General features: G+C 51.5%; 1 protein-coding gene across 1 annotated transcript in view; it reads left to right on the top strand.

Moving 5' to 3' along the window:
• The window catches only part of KCNQ3 (potassium voltage-gated channel subfamily Q member 3), a 192,580-nt gene that overhangs the window by 154,250 nt on the left and 17,213 nt on the right, over nt 1-21,117 (top strand). Inside the window, exons 2-9 of the mRNA XM_054590500.1 lie at nt 4,500-4,590; nt 6,193-6,319; nt 7,562-7,734; nt 11,089-11,244; nt 12,300-12,410; nt 14,062-14,157; nt 15,422-15,516; nt 20,412-20,438. Coding sequence (XP_054446475.1) covers nt 4,500-4,590; nt 6,193-6,319; nt 7,562-7,734; nt 11,089-11,244; nt 12,300-12,410; nt 14,062-14,157; nt 15,422-15,516; nt 20,412-20,438 — 876 coding nt within the window. The remainder of the gene's footprint in view (nt 1-4,499; nt 4,591-6,192; nt 6,320-7,561; nt 7,735-11,088; nt 11,245-12,299; nt 12,411-14,061; nt 14,158-15,421; nt 15,517-20,411; nt 20,439-21,117) is intronic.

Here is a 21,117-nt window from a genome sequence, read left to right as displayed (position 1 = left end):
GCTATGACGGTGGCCTCCTGACTGCTGGCCTGTCACGGGCTAGTCTTTGTCAATCACGACGGAGGTAATAAAGATACTGATGGAGGTATAACATGCAGAACTAGACGATATAGGTGTGGAGATGGATGTAGATATCAATGATGTAGCTATGGAGAAGTAGGGATACAGATGCACATGATATAGCTGTGGATTTGGATATTGATATGGATGTAAATACAGATACAGATGATGTGGGTGTGGGGAGATATATATATAAATAAATATATATATATATTTTTAAAGATCGTCTGCAGAATAAAGTCCAAACTCTTTGTTTGGCCCACAAAGTGCTTCATATCCCCTCTGCCTGGTCTCTCCAAAACCACCTTATATCCTTTGCATTTTATTCCAACAAAAAGGCAATTGCTCCTCTCCGAAATTGTTCTTATCCATTCTCTAAACACTTAGGGGTTCTTCATAAGTGCCAGACTTTGAGATTGTCACTGGGGTACAGAGAAAAGCAAGACAGTCTCCGCACTCAAGAAGCAGAGTCTCACAGACCATACACACAAGTGCAGCCCAGACGGGGTCTGATGGATGAGGTTGGGCGGGGGGCGGGGGCTACCCTGCTCTACAAAACTGAACGCATCAGTGGCTTATACCAAAACATGTTCATTGTCTCCCAGTGTCCATGGGTTGGGCCGCTGGGCACAGCTTCACTGAATCCTCAACTTGGGGTGTCACAAAGCAGTTTGAGGTTGGGCAGTATTCTCTTCTGGAGCTTGGGAGTTCTCCTCCAAGCTCACCTGATTGTCGGTCCTTGTGGTTGTAGGACTGAGGTCCCACTTACACACTGGCCTAGAAGCCACCATGGTTTCTTGCATTGTAGCCCCTTGAAAACATAGCAGGTCACTCCAAGGCCAGCAGGAGACCCTCTCACTCCATTCTGCTAAGATTGAGTCTTATATGAAGGAACGCAATCACATGCATGTCTGTCTCTTTGCCTTCGCTGCATCACAGAACCTAATTGCGGAGTGACAGCCCATCATCTTTGCCCTCTTCTGTTGCTGGAAGCAAGTCAAAAGTGCCATCTGCACTGAAGGATGGGGATTACGTTGATACAGGGGCGTGACTCATTGGGAGCAACCTTAGGGTATGCCCACCGTACACACTCCTCGTAGAGTCTCCCCAAGGTTTACATACATTCCAGAGAGGGAGTGTAGTGAGAGTCTCAGAGTCTGGCTCCAGTTCTCTCTGAATTAGTCAGCTGTGGAACACCGAGCTATTCCTTCTCCCCCGCCACGGGCTTCAGCTCCACGTTCGATGCCAACTCAAGACAGAGCCACTCCCGCAAGGCTGTGGTTGATGGTGTGCATTGCAGGACCATAAACTTAAAATTTTAGACAATCTCATCCTTAAAACTCCTTCTGCATGTGACCAGGCCATATCCTCTTCTTTATCATTCCCAGCTCTCAAGACCAACTCCCTGCTCTGATTTCTTAATCATTATTGGTGAGAAGTTTATCAGTCCCATGTGTTTAGGGTGACAACATGCACCACACTTGGAGCCATAAGCTATTTCACTAGACAAAGGCTGTCTCACCCTGATGGGGATTGTGGTGTCAGGTGTTAGGACAGTAGTTTTGTTACTACACAGTGTGAGCAAATGATGATAAAATATTATAAAATGATCGAGGGTCATCGTCGGGACGGGGATGGAAATGCATTAGGGCTTCTCTGATTTCAAGGGAGGGACCCCCCAGGGGAGTGTGCATTGAGCAGCTGGGTCAGGAAAAGATCTAGGAGCAAACATGACTGGCACTGCCAGTGCATTCGCGAGCAGAGAAAGGGGATTGTGGGGATGGTGGGCAGGGAAGGGGAGCATCAGAACAGCCCACGGACTCAAAGGGTTTGAGGAAATGCTTTTGTTCAGTACAGCCAGCCTGGGATAGGGAGGCAGTGGGTGAAGCTGTGAGGAGGGAAAGGCCAGGTCATAAAAGGCCTACACCCCTGGCTAAAGGAAGAGATCAAACCAGGTTGTGTGCCCATGAACTTTTGCACCATCCATGTGCACGATGCCTTGGGAGCCATGGGCCAGATCAACATGCATAGCGTTAGGAATACCCTGGGTAAACTGGGACAATCAGTCAACCCTAACTAAGCCTCAGATATCCTTCCAACCCCTTGGCCGCAGCCTCTTCAATGCCTCCCATCCTGTGCTCCCAAAGCATGTGGTGGACACTCTGACTATAACTTCAACTAAACTCTCCTGTGACTGTCCTCTGTTTCCTCCACTGGACTAAGAGGTCCTTGAAAATGAGGCTAGGTTTTATTCATGTTCGCATCCTTAAAGCCAGAACAATGCCCAGGACAAAGGAGCACTAGATATATAGATATTAAATCACAACAGAATGACAGCTAACAATTACTATAAGGCTAACTATCTACCAGGCATACTTCTAAGCACCTGGCCTGGATTTCATTATTGAATGGTTGAGGGGATGGGTATTTTTTTTGGATTCATTTTACAGATGAGGAATCAAGAGGTGGAGAAGTTGTATAGCATACTTTGGCTAAGGTGACACAGTGTGATAGGAAGAAGAGGATTCTAATCTAGGTCTTATCTCCAGCTCCTGTGAATGAAGTGAATGAAACCTTGAGGGACCTAGAGTTTGGACCTGCAGAGTTTTGTGAGATGGACTCAGTTCCCTGATTGTTCCCCAGGGCCTGGCAGATCAGTGGTGGGCCTGTGACTGGGAGAAGCCAACAATTCCCCACCCACTGTAGCCTGTGGTTCTTACAACAGCCGTGACCTCTAGGAAGACTTGTTTTTCCTGTAGGCTTAATGGGGTTCCCAAAGTCACTGAGCTACTGGAGATCGTCACAGGGAGTACCAGAGCCTCCCGTGAGCCCATGACTTTGGACTCCAAACTCTGTGCTGTTTTTACTGACAACACAATTATCTTGATGTTAATAATTCCTTCTGATGAGTTTCTTTGTCTCTGAAATGGGTGTGGTCATCTCTACGGTGATATAATGAGATGACAGCTGTAAAGCGGTGGGTGGTCAGTGCTCAATAAAGGGTGGGCTTTGCTACCTCATAACCTTCGTCGTCATCATCCTCCTTCTTATCATCATCACTGGCAAAAATGATCTAGGGATTCAGGGTAAGCAGATTCCAGGCAGGGGTCAGAGTCATGAATTTAAAGTAAAACAGCCAAACGTGGGAAGGAGTTGAAACTCTTGCATAGGTTCCGAGTCAGGGTTGGAAACACAGAGCTTCCGGTCTGCAGATCAGCAGGTTTGTTGATCAGAAAATGTGATCAGGATCACCAAAGCTTAGAGCCAGTGACTAAGGTCCCCAGCCAAGGCCGGGAGCAGACATTTCCAAACCTTACACCATGAAATAGCTGTCCGTTTGTCAGGACTGTGAGTTCATGAGGACAGGTCCAGCTCATTCATTGCCCAAATCCAGCTCTGTGTCCCCACTGGGTGCCATATATGTATTGAATGAATGAATGAATGAAAGAATGAATGAACGAACAAACAAGTGGGTACCCACATACACAAGCAAGCCAAACAAGCATGGATTGGAACCTAGAAGGGTGAAGAGCCAGATTCCGTAGAGAAGATAGCTTGAGTGTATGGTACCAAGCCTCACTCATGGACCCTAACTTGTAAATTCCATCTTCAACACTCAGGGAACCTGAGGCTGACCATTGAACCAAAGATTCTACCAAGAGGGAAGGAAAGCCCTTTTTCTTTGTTTTGGGAAGGAGAGCCCTTTTCCTTTGTCAAAACAATGAGTCACTCACACATGTGCGACCCCCACCCCCACACACAGAGCTTACAAAGATAAGCCTCAAAGGATTGTTTGCGGTTTGCTCTTGCCTGGGGCAGGCGGGTCCCCTCTGCAGCCTTTCCAAGGGCCAGCGCTCTACATCGTTCAGTGTGGTGGCTGCTATTCCTTCGAGCAGGAAGAATGCTTTGTAATTTTACAAACAATTCTGAAGATTCCCCAATAGAAAAAGGTTATTTCCTTGAGTACCTATTGACTGTAAAACAAAACAAAAACCATACTAAGACGGGTGATAGAGGCCTTCACTGAACTGATCAAGTTTTGTAATGAGTTTGTGTTTCCTTTACCCAAAGAACTTTTTTTATATACTTGAAGATCATAGTCCTATATGCAGGATATATTATGAATTAATTCAAATTCCTGATGATTTATTAAAGTGTGATAACTTTTGGTCTTCGGGGGTCTCTGCAGCCTCTGAGGTTGGGACCAGGTGATCTAGCTCGAATTTCAACTAATCGATTCCACTTACGGATAAAGTAGAAGTACGCATAGCGTCTTACTCCTCCCAGACTTGCTTCTCTAACTGGACTATTAACCCCACCCGCCTTACAGTGTGTTAGGAAGTGTCGGATGCAGGTTCTAGCTTCATCCGCCGTCTGTCACCTTCCCCTGTCCAGCCGGGACTCGACGTTCCTTAGTCTCCTTCTTCTCTCCCTTGCAGGTTCCTGATCGTCCTGGGGTGCCTGATCCTGGCTGTCCTGACCACATTCAAGGAGTACGAGACTGTTTCGGGAGACTGGCTTCTGCTACTGGTGAGATCAAGGACCCTCCATGGTGCTGTGTTTCTGGGGTAGATGCTTCTGTTTGGGCCTCCATGGCAAAGGCAAGGCAGCTGCCCTTGGGTGCGGTTCTGCCCAGTTGGTTTTGGCTCCCTGGACTCTCTGACCAAGTCCAGGCCGGAGAGAAAGCGATGCCGGGGTCAAACGGTCAGGTCTGCTGGGAGCACAGGTGGAGTGAGGAGCGCCATTTCTTATTCCAGACCAGAGAGAAGGTCAGAGCAAAAACCAATACACCTTCATTAAATTCTAAAGCATGACTTCCCAATCTTCTGAAAGTTAGCACAAAGGCATGTTCCATTTGAAGCCCTGCCTTTGCTTTTTCTTCATAAACCCTGAGGGTCTCTTATTCCATTCAAGGCCAAGGGAAAATCCCATTTTGACATAAAGCTTTCAGTCCTCCCATCAGGGCCCCTGAGAGAGGAGGGAGGCAAAGGTTTGGACTTTATGTTCTCCCCTGGGTCGGGGGGAGGGGATGGAGACAGTGTGGCCAGCATTCTCAGCCAGTTACCTGGTGCCCCAGCCCTCGGTTTCCTCACATCCTCCCCTGAAATGCGTGAATGTACCAGGTGAGCAGCGAATGCCGATGGGCTGGCTGCAGCCTCCTGGGCAGCCGGCAGAGAGGCCCCATGAAGGACTGGTTCCTCCTGTGGCCCTGGACAGCACTGGCCCCGGCCCTTTGAAGGACCGCGCTCTTGCTGAAAGGGGAGTCGGCCCACCTCTTCAGGGAAAAGGTGCCAGACCCCTCCCCCTGTTAGGGTTCACAAAACAGCAGGACCTTCGCCTCACACGGATATGCCATCCTTGGCTCCAAAATCAGCAAGTTCCTTCTGAGGGCAGGTGTTTACGACCTGATCCACATGACCTGAGCTGAGACCTGAGCGGGCGAATCCCGTTCCCAGGAACTAGGCTTCTGGGATCGTTGTGGAGCAGCAACTCCCCAGGGTCCCAGGGAGACCACCAAGACAGAGAGGGGCAAAGGTGTCCTGCCTGACCAACAGAGGAGGTGCGGGGGTCGGGGGGCGGCGCCGACCCAGTGTCCCAGGAGGCAGCCTGGTGCTTATGCGTTGGACTCTGTACTGCGGTCCCAGCCTGGGGTTCTTTCTTTGCCACTTGGTAGCCTCGAGAAATTTGTTGAACCATTCCTTGCCTTGGTTCCTCAAAACATAAAATGAAGGTAATATTATAAAACACTCTGTCCGGGTGCGGCCTGGCCCAGGAACTGTGCTCAGTCACATTGGCCACCATTAGCAATACTGGGGGCCAGGCACTGGGCGGGATTAGTAGGTGGTTTCATTGAAACCTCTTTTCAACCCAAGCACTTCTTAGGGTCATTTAATACATTGGAGGGATTTTTTTTAAATGGTCCATTGGAACAGGAATAGAGGTGAAAGAACAAGCAATCACTTTGCAAGCCTGAGTGTCACGAGCTTGGCACGAGGACGGGAGCTGACCCCACTGGGTGGAGGGCACTGCTCTCTCCCTTCCCCCAGCAGAGCAGGGACCCCAGCAGAAGCCACTGGGTCCCGGCGCCTGGGGCCCAGTTAATCTGCGTCTCTTCCTGTGCCTTCAACACAGGAAACATTCGCGATTTTCATCTTCGGAGCCGAGTTTGCTTTGAGGATCTGGGCTGCAGGATGCTGCTGCCGATACAAAGGCTGGCGGGGGCGGCTGAAGTTTGCCAGGAAGCCCCTGTGCATGTTGGGTAAGCCCCACACCCGAGTCCGGGGCCCGAGTCCCTCTCTGATGGTGCCTTTTTTCTCGGGGGACATTTTCAGCAGACTCTCTGCTTCTGGGAACTCATGGGGCTCTGCGGGGCCAGGCCAGCCCGTCCCCACACTGCCGCGAGCTCCCCTCTTCCGGTGGCTGAAGCCCCCTTCTCTGCCTGCTCCTTACAATGACTGCACTGAGCAGTGATTCTTCATGGGGCAGGGGTGCCCTTGGCATCTGGCTGTGGAAAAGCCAGCCTGTTGCAGTATGTTGAGCATCGTGGTCCCTACTAGACAAGCAGCACGCCGGTCTTTGTGGCAGCCCCATTGCCCATGCATGTCCAGACCGGCTGCAGTGGGCGCGACAGGCGCGACACCATAGTGGGTTGAGAATTGTCTCTATAGGACTGCGTTATGCCCATTTTCCAGAGGTGGAAACTGAGGCTCACAGAGCTGAGTCAGGTAGCAGGCACACAGGTAGGAAGTAGCATATTCCATCCTAACACCCAGGTCTGGGTGAACCTGGCCCCCTGCCCTCCCCTGCCACCATGCTGCTGTGTCCGGACTCAAAAGTTGCTTTGAGAAGGTGTCGCTGAGCCCCTTCATTCGGGTGCAGGCATTCTGCTGGCAGGGAAGGGGGAAACGCTCACTCACGCCTATTGGTATCACATGGACCCATATGTTCCCAGCTGAAGACCTTACTAAAATCATAGAGTGACTTGGCAGAATCTGCTGCAGAGATGGTTAGGGGACTTAGAGCATTAAATCCCAGGGATCGCTAACAATGCAGGGCAATAGAACGTCAGGGCTGGAAGGACCCTGCAAAGGCTTTTAGTCCAACAAGCCTTCCTGACTGATACTCCAGTCCCCTTTGCCACAGCCTGTAGCTGGTCACGCAGACTGCTTGCATACCTCTAACGATGGGGTGCTCACTATCTCTCAAGGTATTTACTTCATCTAACTCCTCAAGTATTTGAGTTCAGCCATTCTGGCCTCCTCTCCATTCCAGCAGATCCTCTTTTTATCGGGAAAACGTGCTGAATGGCTCCAACTACACCTTATATCCCCCATTCCCACCTCTGTCACAGCAGAATCATCCTGTTTACCCCATGTGGTTGATGTCACGATTTAACACGACAGTGCTTGCCATCCTCTCGTGTGCTGGCAGACAGGGCCTGTGATGGCTCCACCGTAGCCCCGCACAGCTCTGGTCACTGGCCCTTTGTCCTCTTTCCCAGACATCTTCGTGCTGATTGCCTCTGTGCCCGTGGTCGCCGTGGGCAACCAGGGCAATGTCCTGGCCACGTCCCTGCGGAGCCTGCGCTTCCTGCAGATCCTGCGCATGCTGCGGATGGACCGGAGGGGCGGCACCTGGAAGCTCCTGGGCTCGGCCATCTGTGCCCACAGCAAAGTAGGTGCCACAGAGAGGCCACAAGCCCACGTGGGCTTCTCACCTCCTGTGCCTTTTCCACGGCGTCTCCTCCAGCACAGTGTCCCCAGAGCGGGGTCATTCGGCCACACTGACAGTGGCGACAAGGAGGAGCAGGGAAGGGGGAGGGGCATAAGCGGCGTGCTGCGGCGGGCGGAAGCAGGTAGGCCTGGACTCCTGTGTCAGCTCCACCAGACACAGACGACCTGCCACGTGACCCCGTTTGACCTGCAGTGTCCTCCTTTCTAAAATAGGGAGCATAATGCCTCTCCCTCTGAGATGCTGAGAGGATAAAATGAGCTAACGCAAGGTACCGTGGGATGGGAGGAGAAAATTCCAGAATTATGCAGGCTGGTGTGAATCCAAACCCCGCTGGTGTGACCTTGGAGATTTTCTGTAACCTCTCCGGGACTTGGTTCCTACATTTGTGAAGTGAGAATAATAGCGCACTCGCCTCTGGTGAAAAGCACTCAGCCCATGCCCAGGTCGTGGAGATGGTGCCCTTGCTGTGGGTCAGTGCCTAGAACGCAGGTTAGCTCACCCCAGGAGCCATGCATGATTGTTTCCTCATTACGCTGATAAGAAAGCAGGGGCAGAAGGAGGAAGACACCTGCCCAAGGTCAGGCACTCCAGGCCGTCCTGCTCCAGAGCTCACGTTCAATGGTTTGCTGCTGGTCACTGTGGCGCTCACCTCTCCAAGGAACCTCAGGAGCTAGGATGGTGGGACTCAGTCTGATCCCCTCCCTGCATCCCATGTACTTGAGCAGGTGTGGAAACTGAGGCAGGCAGAGTCCTGTACCTGGAGCTGTGGCACTCCCTGATAGCCCAAACCTTAGGTACCACTTGGATTTAATGCCCCTGCCTCAGCTGGGCCCTGGAAGGTGACGGGGAACCCCGTGCCCCAGCTCGGGCGGGAAAACCCTTCTGAGGCCAGTGTGGAGAAATCAGAGCAAAGGACCTTGGGGTGGGAGGGTGGTGTGGTTCGGGGAAACTCAGAGCTGATAAGTGGTCACTGCCCATGTGACACAGAATGAGAGTTGTAAGGACAGGAGAGACCAGGCTCTGCTCCCAGAACGAAGAAGCCCTGGTGTCTCCACAACTGAGCACAACAGTGTTGACATCTTCTTGCACACGCAGTGTCTGATGCGGGCTGGGCGGCCCCTGTCAGTCTTGAACATGAGCCTGGAGTCACTGAGCCCAGGGAAGAGGGGCCTAGAGCATCCTGCAGGATGGACTTTGTGCCCATCACTCCCCACAGTGGCTAGACCCCAGTCCCTAGCCGCGACCTGACTGTAGGGGGCTCGGGCACGTGCCGGACACCAGGCACCAGCCACAGACTCGGCCACAGAGCTGCTGGTGAAAATCATGTAAAGGCAGAATTACCCCGAATAGCCTTTTAAAGACTGCAAAGCACAGAATTGAGACCCATTTTCCCTCCCCATCAATGACCATTAAACCACCTCTTAATAACTCAACGCAGCCAGTTTTCCTGCCCTTATCATGTTTCTTTGTAAGTTAAGCACGAGATGAAACTTCTGACTCACATGTGGGGTCAGGAGGTATGAAAACACAGAAACGTTAGAACCACGTGCAACGAGGCTGGCGGCTCCTGCTCGGACATGAGCATGGGGAGGGATGATCCAATCCATGCCTTCCTTCTCGAACCCTCTGCAGGGCAGACACTGGACGAGGAGAATGGCTGGCTGGATTGCACGCGCCATCTACACCAACTTGTCTCTGCTGTGGAGTGAGCTCACACGCATGCACTGTGCATGGGAGGCCCGGGGGAAGCGAGACCTGACAGCACCCAAGTGCAATGAAGTGTTAGACATTTAGAGAAGCCTGCTTGGAAAATAGCAAAGGCATGAAGGAGCTGGGGATAAACCCTACCTCTAGCTGGGGGAGCAAACATCCGAGGAAATTTCATGATGGAGGTGCCATGAGTCTGAAGATGGCACGATGATGCCCTGATTGGTCCCTTGGGGAAGGGTAGTTCAGGCAGCGAGACCAATAGCAGCAAAGGCACCAAGGGAGGCAACCTGTCAGCGAGATCCCAGTGACCCAGAAGGCCAGCTGACGGGCCGCCGACGGTCAGACAGATGATGTATATTGGTATGAACAACTTTGTTCTCTGGCGACTCAACAGGACTGACAGGCTTAACCTCCACATCATGTGTGCCAATAATGTTGACTTGCTGGCCACCCAAGCCACCGTGCTAAGCCTTGACCTTGAGACAGAATGAGAGAAATGGCCTTCGAGATTGTCATGGTCAGGTGTCTGAAACCCCAGTGATGCCATCTTTGCCATACCTTTGCGCCACCCTTATTGTGCCTGAATGTTTGTTTGTTTTTTGTTTGTTTGTTTTTTGCAGCCAGCTTTCTCTTGTTTACTTACTCCTATGTCCTGGTCTATCATGTGATAATACACATGGCATAATAGGTTTTATATGTTTTTATGCTCATTTTTAATATGGTTTCCGAGCAATAGGTGACTAACAAAAAAAACTCGGCATTCCATCAGCAATACACGTGTCACTTTCTGGAACTCTGTGGTCCAGTCTTTTGTTTTAATAATGAGGAAACTTCTCTGGCTGATAGCTCAGTGGATTGAGCGCCAGCCTGAGAACCGAAGGGTCACTGGTTCAATTCCCAGTCAGGGCACATGACTGGGTTGCGGGCCAGATTCCCAGTGCGGGGCGTGCGAGAGGCAATCACATATTAATGTTTCTCTCCCTCTCTTTCTCTTTCCCTTCCCCTCTCTCTAAAAATAAATAAATAAAATCTTTTTAAAAAATTAAAAAATAAAAATGAGGAAACTGAGGCTGGGGAAGAGGGGTCCTTTGCCCAGGGTCATGCAGTCACTTGGTGGCCGGCTGGGGCCCTGCCCACAGCTCTGTCCTGTCCACTGGACCACGGTTGCTCCCACGCTAGCTCCCCCTTATGGTTGGTTTCCCAGTAGAACCAAGCTTGATTCTGGCCGGCCCTGCACAGACACGAGTCTCCCGGCTTGTGAGCCTTGTCTCCGAGGCAGCAGCCAGGCCCTCGCGCCCCCCACTAAAGCCTCTTGAGCTGTGGTAGCAGGCTCCCCGCAGGAGGAAATTTCCTCTCCTCCTGCAGCCCTGCATCCATTGTGTGGATGGTGCAAAGAGTGGCCATGTGACTGACCCCATTTTACAGTGATGGCCGGTGAGGGCCGGAGAAGGCGAGTCACTTGCCCACGGTCACAGAGCTGGTAAAGCTGGGTTGGGTAGACAACCAACCCCAGCGTGTCTGCCTCCCGCGTCCACCCCACGGCCCCCCGTGAGCCCTCCTCTTGTCCTCTGCTTGCTCCCCCAGGAGCTCATCACCGCCTGGTACATCGGCTTCCTGACACTCATCCTTTCTTCATTTCTTGTCTACCTGGTCGAGAAAGATGTGCCGGAGGTGGATGCACAAGGAGGAGAGATGAAGGAGGAGTTTGAGACCTATGCAGATGCCCTTTGGTGGGGCCTGGTGAGTAAAAGTCCCTTCCACGTCCACCCCCCCACCCCCACCAAGTGGTTGACTGTTACAACAGAGAGAGGTGGGGGTGGGCCTGGGCGGCTGCATTCTGCAGTCATGGGGAGAGTGGACCTCCTCCATGGCCCACCCTGCCTGTGGGAGACGTCGCCCACCGTCTGTGCACGTTGAGTAAACAGGCTTTCCATAGTGTTTATGAGGAGTCAGAGCTCAGAATATCTGGTCCTATGGACAATTGGGACCTCTCCTCATTAGCTGTAGGCTGTGAGCAGCCATGCATGTACAGACACAATGACACACACACACACACACACACACACACACACACACACACGACCCCAACCTTCAAACACACCTAGAGACGCACAGCCCCACAGCCGCAGGGACATGGGGTACCAAGCGTAGCACCCACTGAAGGCTTTCTCAGCTCCAGAGCCTGGCTCTGAGCACTTTACCTTTTTTAACATATTTAAACTCAAACAACTATTATTAGATCTTTTTTAAAAATGGGGAAACCAAGGCGTGAAGCAATTAAGTAATTCATCCAAGGAAGACCACTGAGCCAGTTAGCTGCCCCGGGATTGGAACTGAAGCAGTTGCGCTACACACTCCTGTCTGAGAGCCTGCCTTCTGTGTTCCGAAGTGCGTGCACATGGATAACCCACACATGTAAACACACACAAGAATACACAGCAGATATTAGACATGCCCACACATGCACACAATATACGTAAATGCACTCACAAGCACACATGGCCACACAGATCATGCACACAAATATGTGTATACGTGCACAAACACGTCTGCAGTTGCTAAAATGTGTGCAGAGTGACTGACTATAGGTAGGAAACCCTAACTCAGACACAGACCTCAGGGCCCGCACGGAAGTTCCTCGATCCTTCGCAGCTTTTCTCCTGCAGGGATCTAGTTCTCAGCGGTCACAGCGCCCGCCCTCCCGGCTCAGTACAGAGCCAATGGCTGGACCTAGTGGGCGCGTCCCTGGTTTCCCTCTGCCTGGGGAGCCCCCGCCTGAGCCGTTGTCTCTTCAGATCACACTGGCCACCATTGGCTACGGAGACAAGACACCCAAGACCTGGGAAGGCCGCCTGATTGCAGCCACCTTCTCCTTAATTGGCGTCTCCTTTTTTGCCCTTCCAGCGGTGAGTATCTTCAATGTTGACCCTAGTGTGACACACAGGACCCCTCCTCTCCTGGGCCCAGCTCCGCCTTCCAGCCTCATCTTCCACCCTGTCATGCCCTGAGTTCCAGCTCTGTCCACGCGCTGGCCATCCACTAGCTCAGTGTCCCGCCTGTCTGCCATGGGCTGTGCCAGTCCCTTTGCCGGGACTGATTCTTCCAAACATCTCCTCCAAGACCCAGTTTCAACGCTGCCTTCTTCTGTAGACCGGTTACTCGTTCCCTCCTCTGGGCAGGACCCTGGAAAGGCGTCTCGACCCTGTGCTGGGACTGCTGCGTTCCATGCCTGCCTCCCCGGGAGGCCCAGCAGCTTGGGGGCTGGAATGATGCCTTTCACCCACCTATGTCGTTTTTTTTAATTAAAAAAAAGTTTTCAGTTATAGTCAACCTACATCATTGCATTAGTTTCAGGTGGACAACATGATGATTAGACATTCAAGGAATCACCCCGCTAAGCCTCGTACCCCTGTGACAGCATGCATAGCTATTACAGCTTGTGTCTGTTGCACATTGTAGATCCTTTGTATACAGGAGCTCCCTTCCCCTGCCTGGTCCTCTGCTTGTTTATGTTAAAAAATGCATTTCCTTCAAATGCGAGCCTTGACTCCTGATAGGATAATTTCCCCAAGCCCAGGGCCTATAAGTGTGATATTAACATAATAATAGATGGCACAGCTGAACTTACTGTGTGCTGGAATCATGCCAAATACTTTCCCTTATACCATCTCATTTAATCTCCCTGACAATGTTAGGAGGTTGGCGCGGTACTTACCTCCATTTCCCAGGGGAGAAACCCGAGGTTTCGCTGGTCAGTAGGGTTTCCGCAGGTGCGAGGCTACCGGGTCGTGGACCAGGCCTCCCAGGTCTGGCCGTTCCGTAGCCTGGCTCTTCATCTCGAAGGGTTAGAAGAGCCTTCTGACCTAACAGTTTCTTCTACCCCCTTCACCTCCCATGCTGAGGTTGGGGGCGCTCCTTCTCCATTGCAGCCCTCCCTTGGGCTGCTCGACCTTGGGCTTGTGACCTTTCTGAACCTGATTCCTCTTCCGTCCCGGCGACAGGCTGTGGGAGTGAGACTCAGTTCTCTCTCAGGTTGAAAAGGATGCGCTCTCAGCCATGTGATCCCCCTGTGGGTCTGACCTGGAAATCAAAACCTCACACTTCTGGGGAAGTCCAGCTCTAGCAAAAGCCTCGGGTGATGATTCCAGTGGTTAAAGTGTTTTTAAACTCCACTTGCGTTTACTGGACATGGATTCTGCATCAGGCCCCTCCCTGGGCAGCTCCTGAACACCATCTCCCTTGCCCCTCAGCACGGTTGTGAGGGAGGTACTGCCCTGCACTCCCCTGCGCCAGAAACGGAGCTGCGGCACAGAGGAGGCTTGGTCCGGGTCTCACGTGGCAGATGGTGGCCAGAGCAAAGGGCCACTGGAGTGTCCGAGTCAGGCCTTCCTGACGTCAAGGCTCCACTTCACCCAGCAGCCCAGTCCCTGCAAGGGAAGGAGGAGTCCTTCCCTCCTCCCCATCACTCAGCGTTGTCACCATGGGCCTGGGTGTGGGTATGGGGCCCTGGCCCGGAGGGTCTGCTGGGGCTGACTGGGAGCTGACTTCTCCATCCAGGGCATCCTGGGCTCTGGGCTGGCCCTCAAGGTGCAGGAGCAGCACCGGCAGAAGCACTTTGAGAAAAGGAGGAAGCCAGCGGCTGAGCTCATTCAGGTCTGTGTCCGTCGGCCTGGGGGGTGAACTGGATGGAGTTAGATCTGTGGTGTGTATGTGTGTGGTGCATGCATGCCTGTAGGCATGTGCATGTCTACATGTGGGACTGACCTGTGTGTGTATGTGCCTATGCATGTGTATCTGTGTATGCAGGAGAGGGCATGCCCATGAACTGGGACAGGTCACAGAACCACATGTGCTTGAGGGTGATTGTGGGTGTTTCTGTAGTTCTCTTTGTGGCCTGTCTCTGGCGGATGCTTCATGACAATCCTATCCCTCTTCCATTCAGAGTCTAAGCCAGTCAGGAAATAGACTCAACTCAGATAGACATCAACCCATCTGTTATGTTACATTTTAGGGTGCAATGAAGAATTTGAGTTTTCTGTTCCCCACCTCGGTCTTGACCTGGGGACCCGCAAGGAAGAGTCAGCCTAGTAGAGTCCGGGAGCCTAGCCAGTCACTGCTGAGGAGCTGGGGCCCCACCCATCTGCCAAGGCTAGCGAGCTCATAAGCAAGACGGGCAGAGGTGCCTTACACGTGCACGATACTGAATAATTCACCCATGAGCCCTGCTGCGTGCCAGCCAGCTCTCCGTCTCCATCACCCCCCGCCCCGCCATGGGCTGGGGGTTGGGGACAGCAGTGAGAGGTGGTGACCAAGGCAGAGGTGGTCCCTCATTCATGTCTGCATGAGTACCCCCTCGCGAACCTGTGCCCAGTTGTAGCAAGTGTCTCTGTGGGTCTGATCCTAGGGGGTGCATGTTGTAACCCTACACACTGCCATTTCCAGGCCAGCTCCAGTCACCAAGAGTCTGTCCCCGTATCGCCCAAACCCCAAACCATCCCAGTGTCCCGGTGATGCCGATATGCTAGAATCAAAACCCCATCTCTGTCTGTCCCTCGCACCCAGAAGCGGCACAACAGACAATATTTGTCTTCCTACCCGTCTGAGTGGCTCGAGGAACCTGCACAAGAGTAGTCCCTGCCCCCTCAGGGATTGTGTACCCAGCACCCCTCTCTCCCTCCACTGCCAACTCACCCCTGCAGCCCCCGTGGCAGCTTCAAGAGGAGGGGGCCAAGGGAGCGTGTCTCCCCGGAGGAGCTGCAGAAAGCCAGGCCCCAGCCTCTCTGGGGGTGGCCAGGTCCTGCTTCTCCCCGGCATCTAAACCCTTAGGAGTCAAGGGCCCACCCAGTGTCCTACAGTAGTGGGACTCTGTGGGGAAGTTTTGGGTGACACCGGGTCCCTCCTTTCTCCCCTCCACCAGGCTGCCTGGAGGTACTATGCTACCAACCCCAACAGGATTGACCTCGTGGCAACGTGGAGGTTCTACGAGTCTGTCGTCTCTTTTCCATTCTTCAGGCAAGTGGAGACCCCCCTGGACACTCGGGGCGTGACCGACCACCCCCCTGTGGGTCTGCGTTGGTATCTCTGGCTGCACAGCAGAATCCCCGGGGAGCTTAACCACAGAATCCCCGTGCCCAGACCACACTCCAGGGCGACTAATCAGAACGCCAGGCGAGGGACTCTGCAGCAATATATTTTTTTTAAAAACCAGATGGCACCGGGTGTTACCCTGGGTTACCAGATGGTTGATGTGGACTGACAGATAAGGGGAGGTCCAATCAATGTTTGAGAGGAAGAGTGGCTGAGGAAGGGGGGAGCTGGTGTGAGGGGCCACCCTAGCGATTCTGAGCTCCCCTCCTCCCTATACAACCTGCGCCTGCTGCCGCACGGCACACTGGGAACGGCCGGGTGGGACAAGGCGCATGAGGAGCCCTCTGGTGACCCAGAAATGCCCTTTTGTGTTCTCAGAAGGGGGAGGTGAGAGAGGAAGGGGAAAAATAAAGGCCTCTTTGCATGACCAAGCACCTATAAAAGCGCGAGAGAAACGGACATTATTAGGTGTCCAGGATGTTCCAGGCCTCCGAGTTCCCATGTCATTTAATCCTCACAGGCACCTGTGAAGTAAGTCAGAGGTTCTCAGATGTGAGGTGTGCTAGCTTGTAAGTGAGAGGCTGTGCGAATGCAGGTGCTATCGGCATGAGTCCAACATGGTGGCCCAGGGTGCGCGCTTGGAGACAGGCCGCATGGGAGGTGCCACCTGACGCTTGTGACAGATGAGGGAGCTGGGGCTCAGAAGCTTTGGACATCCCGGACAATGTCAGGCACGCCCAGAGGCCCCCAAGCCCACGGTTTCTCACTACTTAGGCCACTAAGCAGACAGACCATTCCTTCCCAGGTCTTAGATAACTGCAGTCCTGAGCTCAGGTGTGCACCGTGTGGACAGTGTGCAGGGCGGCTTAGATTCTTGAGTTTGGAGGAAAAGTAGAGGCACTGTCAGCTTCATAGCTGGAGCTGGGACCTGCTCTGCAGTGCGTTTCTGCCGTGCGTCTTTGGTGTCTTGGACCATCGCGTGAACTAGTACTAGGCAGGTGGCTCCCTCCATTCTCATCCCGCCCTCCCACATACTCATTACAGAACCTGAGAACAGTGGCTGGACTTGACCTCAGTCACCCCGATACCCCCATCACACGGCTGTGGTCAACATTTAAGGAAACCCAAGAGATCTGGATTCTGTTGACTCATTTCCCTGCATATCCTTCCGGTGGATGACCATGACAAAGAGGAAGAGATTCCAATCCTGACCAAGACCTACCTGGCCTGAAAGGTCAAGCCCCAGCGTACACCCCCCACCTCCCCGTCCATCACTCTGTCACCCCCCAGAAGTTCCAGTGACATGGACTCTTTGTATTTGAGCATCCAGCCAACCAATATACTTGAGCCCCTTGTATATGCTAAGCACTGGGCCAGACCATGGAAGGTCCCAGGTGACTTGTGAAAGAGTCTAACCTTGATGCTGAAGCCATGAGACCACAGAATGACATGATCCGATCTGTGGTTCAGGAAGGTGACGGGGAGGAGTGTGGGGATGGATTGGACAGGCTGGAGACCCTAGGCAAGGAGGCAGCTAGCAAGTGATCGCAGGATTCAGGGTAAGAGGAAAGAAGGACTTAAACCAAAGGAAAAGCAGTAGGAAGGGGGTAGAGAGAGGACCTGAAAAGGAATAAGCAAAGGGGGAACATAACTCAGGGAGCAATGACATGTAAGAGTTAAGAAGATGGGGAGAAACAAGGTTTCAGTAAATGAGTAATAAAGTCTGGATTGACTGGCTGTGCCTTCTTACTTGTAATTAGACTTACTTGTTCAGAAAAATAATCTCTGCGGTTCCTTTTGATTCTAAAATTCTGTCATTGCTATAATTGTTTCAGGTTTGGCATAGAATCAGTTTTCTTTTGGACAGCAAGAGTCTTCTTAGGATGGCAGGTGGCTTCCCCTTAAGAGAACAGAGTGACCTTGAACTCCAAAACAACATGTGCAACCCCATTGAACACAGAACCAAGACGATTTCCATTTGCTGTGCATCCCAAGGTCTTGGCAATAGGCCCGTTCTTTGGGGTTGACTTATTATAAACAAGGCATTGTCCTGGCTGTCAGATTTGGAGGGATGCAGTGCGCTGCAGACAGCTGCTGTGATGCGGGGACGTCTGGGAAGCTAAGAGAGAACACTTCTTTCTTTCTTTCTTTTTCAAGGACAAAAGGATGAAGTCACTAGAGAAATTCACTTAGCAACCGTTCTCAAACAAGGCAGGCCCTTCGAAAAGAGGGCCCCTAGATTCCAGCTCACTCCACATGTGCAGTGGCACAGAAATTGTTGATAATACACGGCTGCGTCCTGCTTCCCACAGTTTTTTGTTTTTATTTTTTTAAATAACAACTTTTTTGAGATATATTTCACATACCACAAGAGTCACTTTATAAAGTGGACAATTCGGTGGCTTATAGTGTATTCACATATCCATACAGCAGTTACTCCTGGATCCCCTTCCCCCAGCCCCTGCAACCACTAATCAATTTTCTGTCTCTTCTGCCTGTCCTGAATATTTCATACACAAATGAAACCACACTATATGTGTCCTTTTATGTATGGTATATTTCACTTAGTGTGATGTTTTCAAGTCTTACTCATGTTGTCATGTGTATCAGACCTTTGTTCCTTTTTATGGCCGAATAATATTCCATTTTATATGCTCCATTTGTTTATCCATGTATGAGTTGATGGACATTCGGGTTGGATACACCTCTGGCTATGATGCTGCCTTGAGCAGTTGGGTGCATGTTGTGTTGACATATGTTTGCAGTGCTCTTGGGTATACCTGAGAGTGAACTTGGTTACTCTATGTTTAACTGTGAGAAACGTCCAGACTCTCTTCCCCGGTGGCCGCACCATTTTGCATTCCTCCCCAAGATTTCGAGTATTGGAGTTGTATTGCCCATATCTAGGAGTGGTGCCATATCAAAGTTTTGGGGCTGGAGGTGATGGGCGATGTTGACCCCCTTTTATTTTTCTTTTCTTACAATTTAAAAGTACAAACTCATTGTTTTTGAGTTGCAGACAAGCTCAGAAAGTTTCAAGTCCAAATCCAATTTTATATGAGAAGAAACTGAGGTCCCCTGAAGTTCAAGGACTTGTTCAAGGCCACGCATTCTGTTGGGCATAGCTGAGACCAAACCCAAGTCTTCTGATCTGCTGACCCGTGGAGACTGGGTGGACTCGGTGCAGTTAGGTGGTAGAAGTCTGAGAAGGTACAGGAAGACACTGGTGGATGAGAGATGGACCCTAACCCTTTATGCAAGCAGAGATGAGTGCAGATGTTAAAAACCAGATGTTGCTTTCCATCAGCAGAAGGTCGGTTCTCTAAAAATGGTGGTAGAACTACCTACAGCTGGCTGTTCAGTGTGGTAACCCCTTAGCCACATGGGGCTGTTGAGCATCTGACTTACTGGTGCAACTGAGGAGCTGAATTTTTAATTTTACTTCATTTTGATCCTAGCATCCATTTGTGACTCGCGGCTACCAGATTGGAAAGCATTAGCTCTGGAATCATTCAGTATTGGAACTAAACTGGAGGAGGCATGGGAAGTGGTGCCCCTAATTCTTTAAAACTGCTCCTCAGCCCTTCCACCCCTATCTTCCCCCAGCCTGCCACCTCACCCTTTCCTTCTCTACTTCTCCTGGAGTCAGAGACCCAGAGAATTCTAGAACATCAGAGTGTTTTCTGACCACATGCTTCAGGAGAGGAAACGGGCCAGAGGCTGTGCGACCAGCCCAAGGCCACAGTAGAACTGGGTGTTGAGCTGACCCTTGAGCTAGAAATTCCTAACTCTCCATCTGGTCCCTTTACTCCACTACCATGATGACTCTCTTCTCCCCACGCACACCCCCTCACCCCCTTCCACCACCCCGCCACCTAGATCCCAGTGATAGGCCGATTATTCATTCAGTTTTTATTGTGCCTTTACCCCGTGTCAGGTATGGGATGCTTAGATTTTAGGGCTAAATAGCAGAGGCTCTGTCCACAAAGTAGTTCATGGACTACCACATAATTATAACACCATGTGACTAGAGTACAGTCTCCCATGGGAAGATATTAGCTCTGTGTAGACCCTGGGGAGTTAAATAAGAAATGCAAAAAAGGGACCCTTTCAGCTGGAACTCGATGGATAAGCACAGCGACCCCAGGCAGGGAAAAACGGCAGGGAATTTTGGGATTAGCACATGCAGCCTCGTGGTTAGCAGCAAAGGCTCAGGAGCCAGGTTGCTTGGGTTTGAGCCCTGATTCCGCTGCTTCTTAACTGGGAGACCTCGAGCAATTCCCTTAACCTCTCTGTGCCTCGGTTTTCTCATCAGGAAAATGGGGATGTTAATAATACTTGATAGTGTTGTTATGAGGATTAAATGAGTTGATCCATAAAAAGCACTTAAAATAGCACCTGCCTGTTAGTGATTGCTCAGTAATATTTGCGAGGATGATGTCAACTGATGTCCATGGTGGTGACAGCGTAATGGGTGTGTAGCTGCTAAATGATGAAGTTCCTGGTTTCCTGCCCTGTCCCCATTGCTAAACAAATCCCTGGAGCCCAGCACAAGGCCCGGGGCAGAGAAGGTGCTCGGCAACTGTTTTCTGGATGAATGAGTGAGTGAAGGTCTGGGAACCTCGGAGCGCAGAGCAGCGGGGACCTGGGGTCCAGCAGGGGAAGCCCCTGTCATTCATTGGTCCCCTCCAGGCCTCCATCTTGTCCTTGAGTTCCACTCTCTTTCTCTATCTTCATCAAAGGGAAGCTTCAGGGCAACATTGGGGGAGAGGGTTCCACGTTATCGATGCTTTATTTTCTCTCTCCTCCTCTCCTTGTAGGAAAGAACATATGGAGTCCGCAGCCAGGTATGTTTCTGATTATGAATTTCTTTTTCCCACCACTGTGTCGGGAGCGAGGGTCCAGTTCCATATGGTGGAGGGCCCTGGGCGGCCATGCTGGTCACATGCAGGGTTTTGGGACCACTCTTCCCTGTGCCCACCTCATATTAATTCACTCAAAGACACCTTAGTAGTGATCACAGCAACAGGCACCCCCTGAGTTTCCCTTTGGGTCTGGGTTCTGTGCCTGGAGTCCTGCACATGTTATCTCATTGGGTCCTCCCAACCACAATGTATCCTCCTCTCCACATTGTTGGATTGAAGAGAGCAGGGCTCAGAGAGGTTGAGTTCTCCCTCTGGGTCACCCAGCTCACTGGGTGGCAAAACCAACATTCAAATTAAGACCATGCTATTTCATTGTATATTACTCCATTTGCTTCTTGGGCTTACAGATTGTTTTTTAAAACGTGAGTCAGGACTATATGATCCTCACCACTGCAGAAGTTTCCCCAGTCAAGCACACTCGCTATTAGGCAGAGCTTCTGGGTTCTGAGCGTTTCTCTGTCCCTCCCTCTCTGTCCTTCTCAAGAAGATGCCCCAGTATGAGGGAGACTGGACCCTGCTTCAGATTATATAAAGAAAGGCCATCTCTAGCAAACATCCATTTAATCTATGTATTTGTAACCTATTATTGGGGATAAACTGC

Source organism: Pteronotus mesoamericanus, unplaced genomic scaffold (assembly GCF_021234165.1).
Source record: "Pteronotus mesoamericanus isolate MK-2021 breed Mesoamerican mustached bat unplaced genomic scaffold, CSHL_Meso_final scaffold_174, whole genome shotgun sequence".
NCBI classification, from domain to species: Eukaryota; Metazoa; Chordata; class Mammalia; order Chiroptera; family Mormoopidae; genus Pteronotus; species Pteronotus mesoamericanus.
Note: the sequence above shows the minus strand (reverse complement) of the source record. Positions and strands in the feature narration are given on the sequence as shown.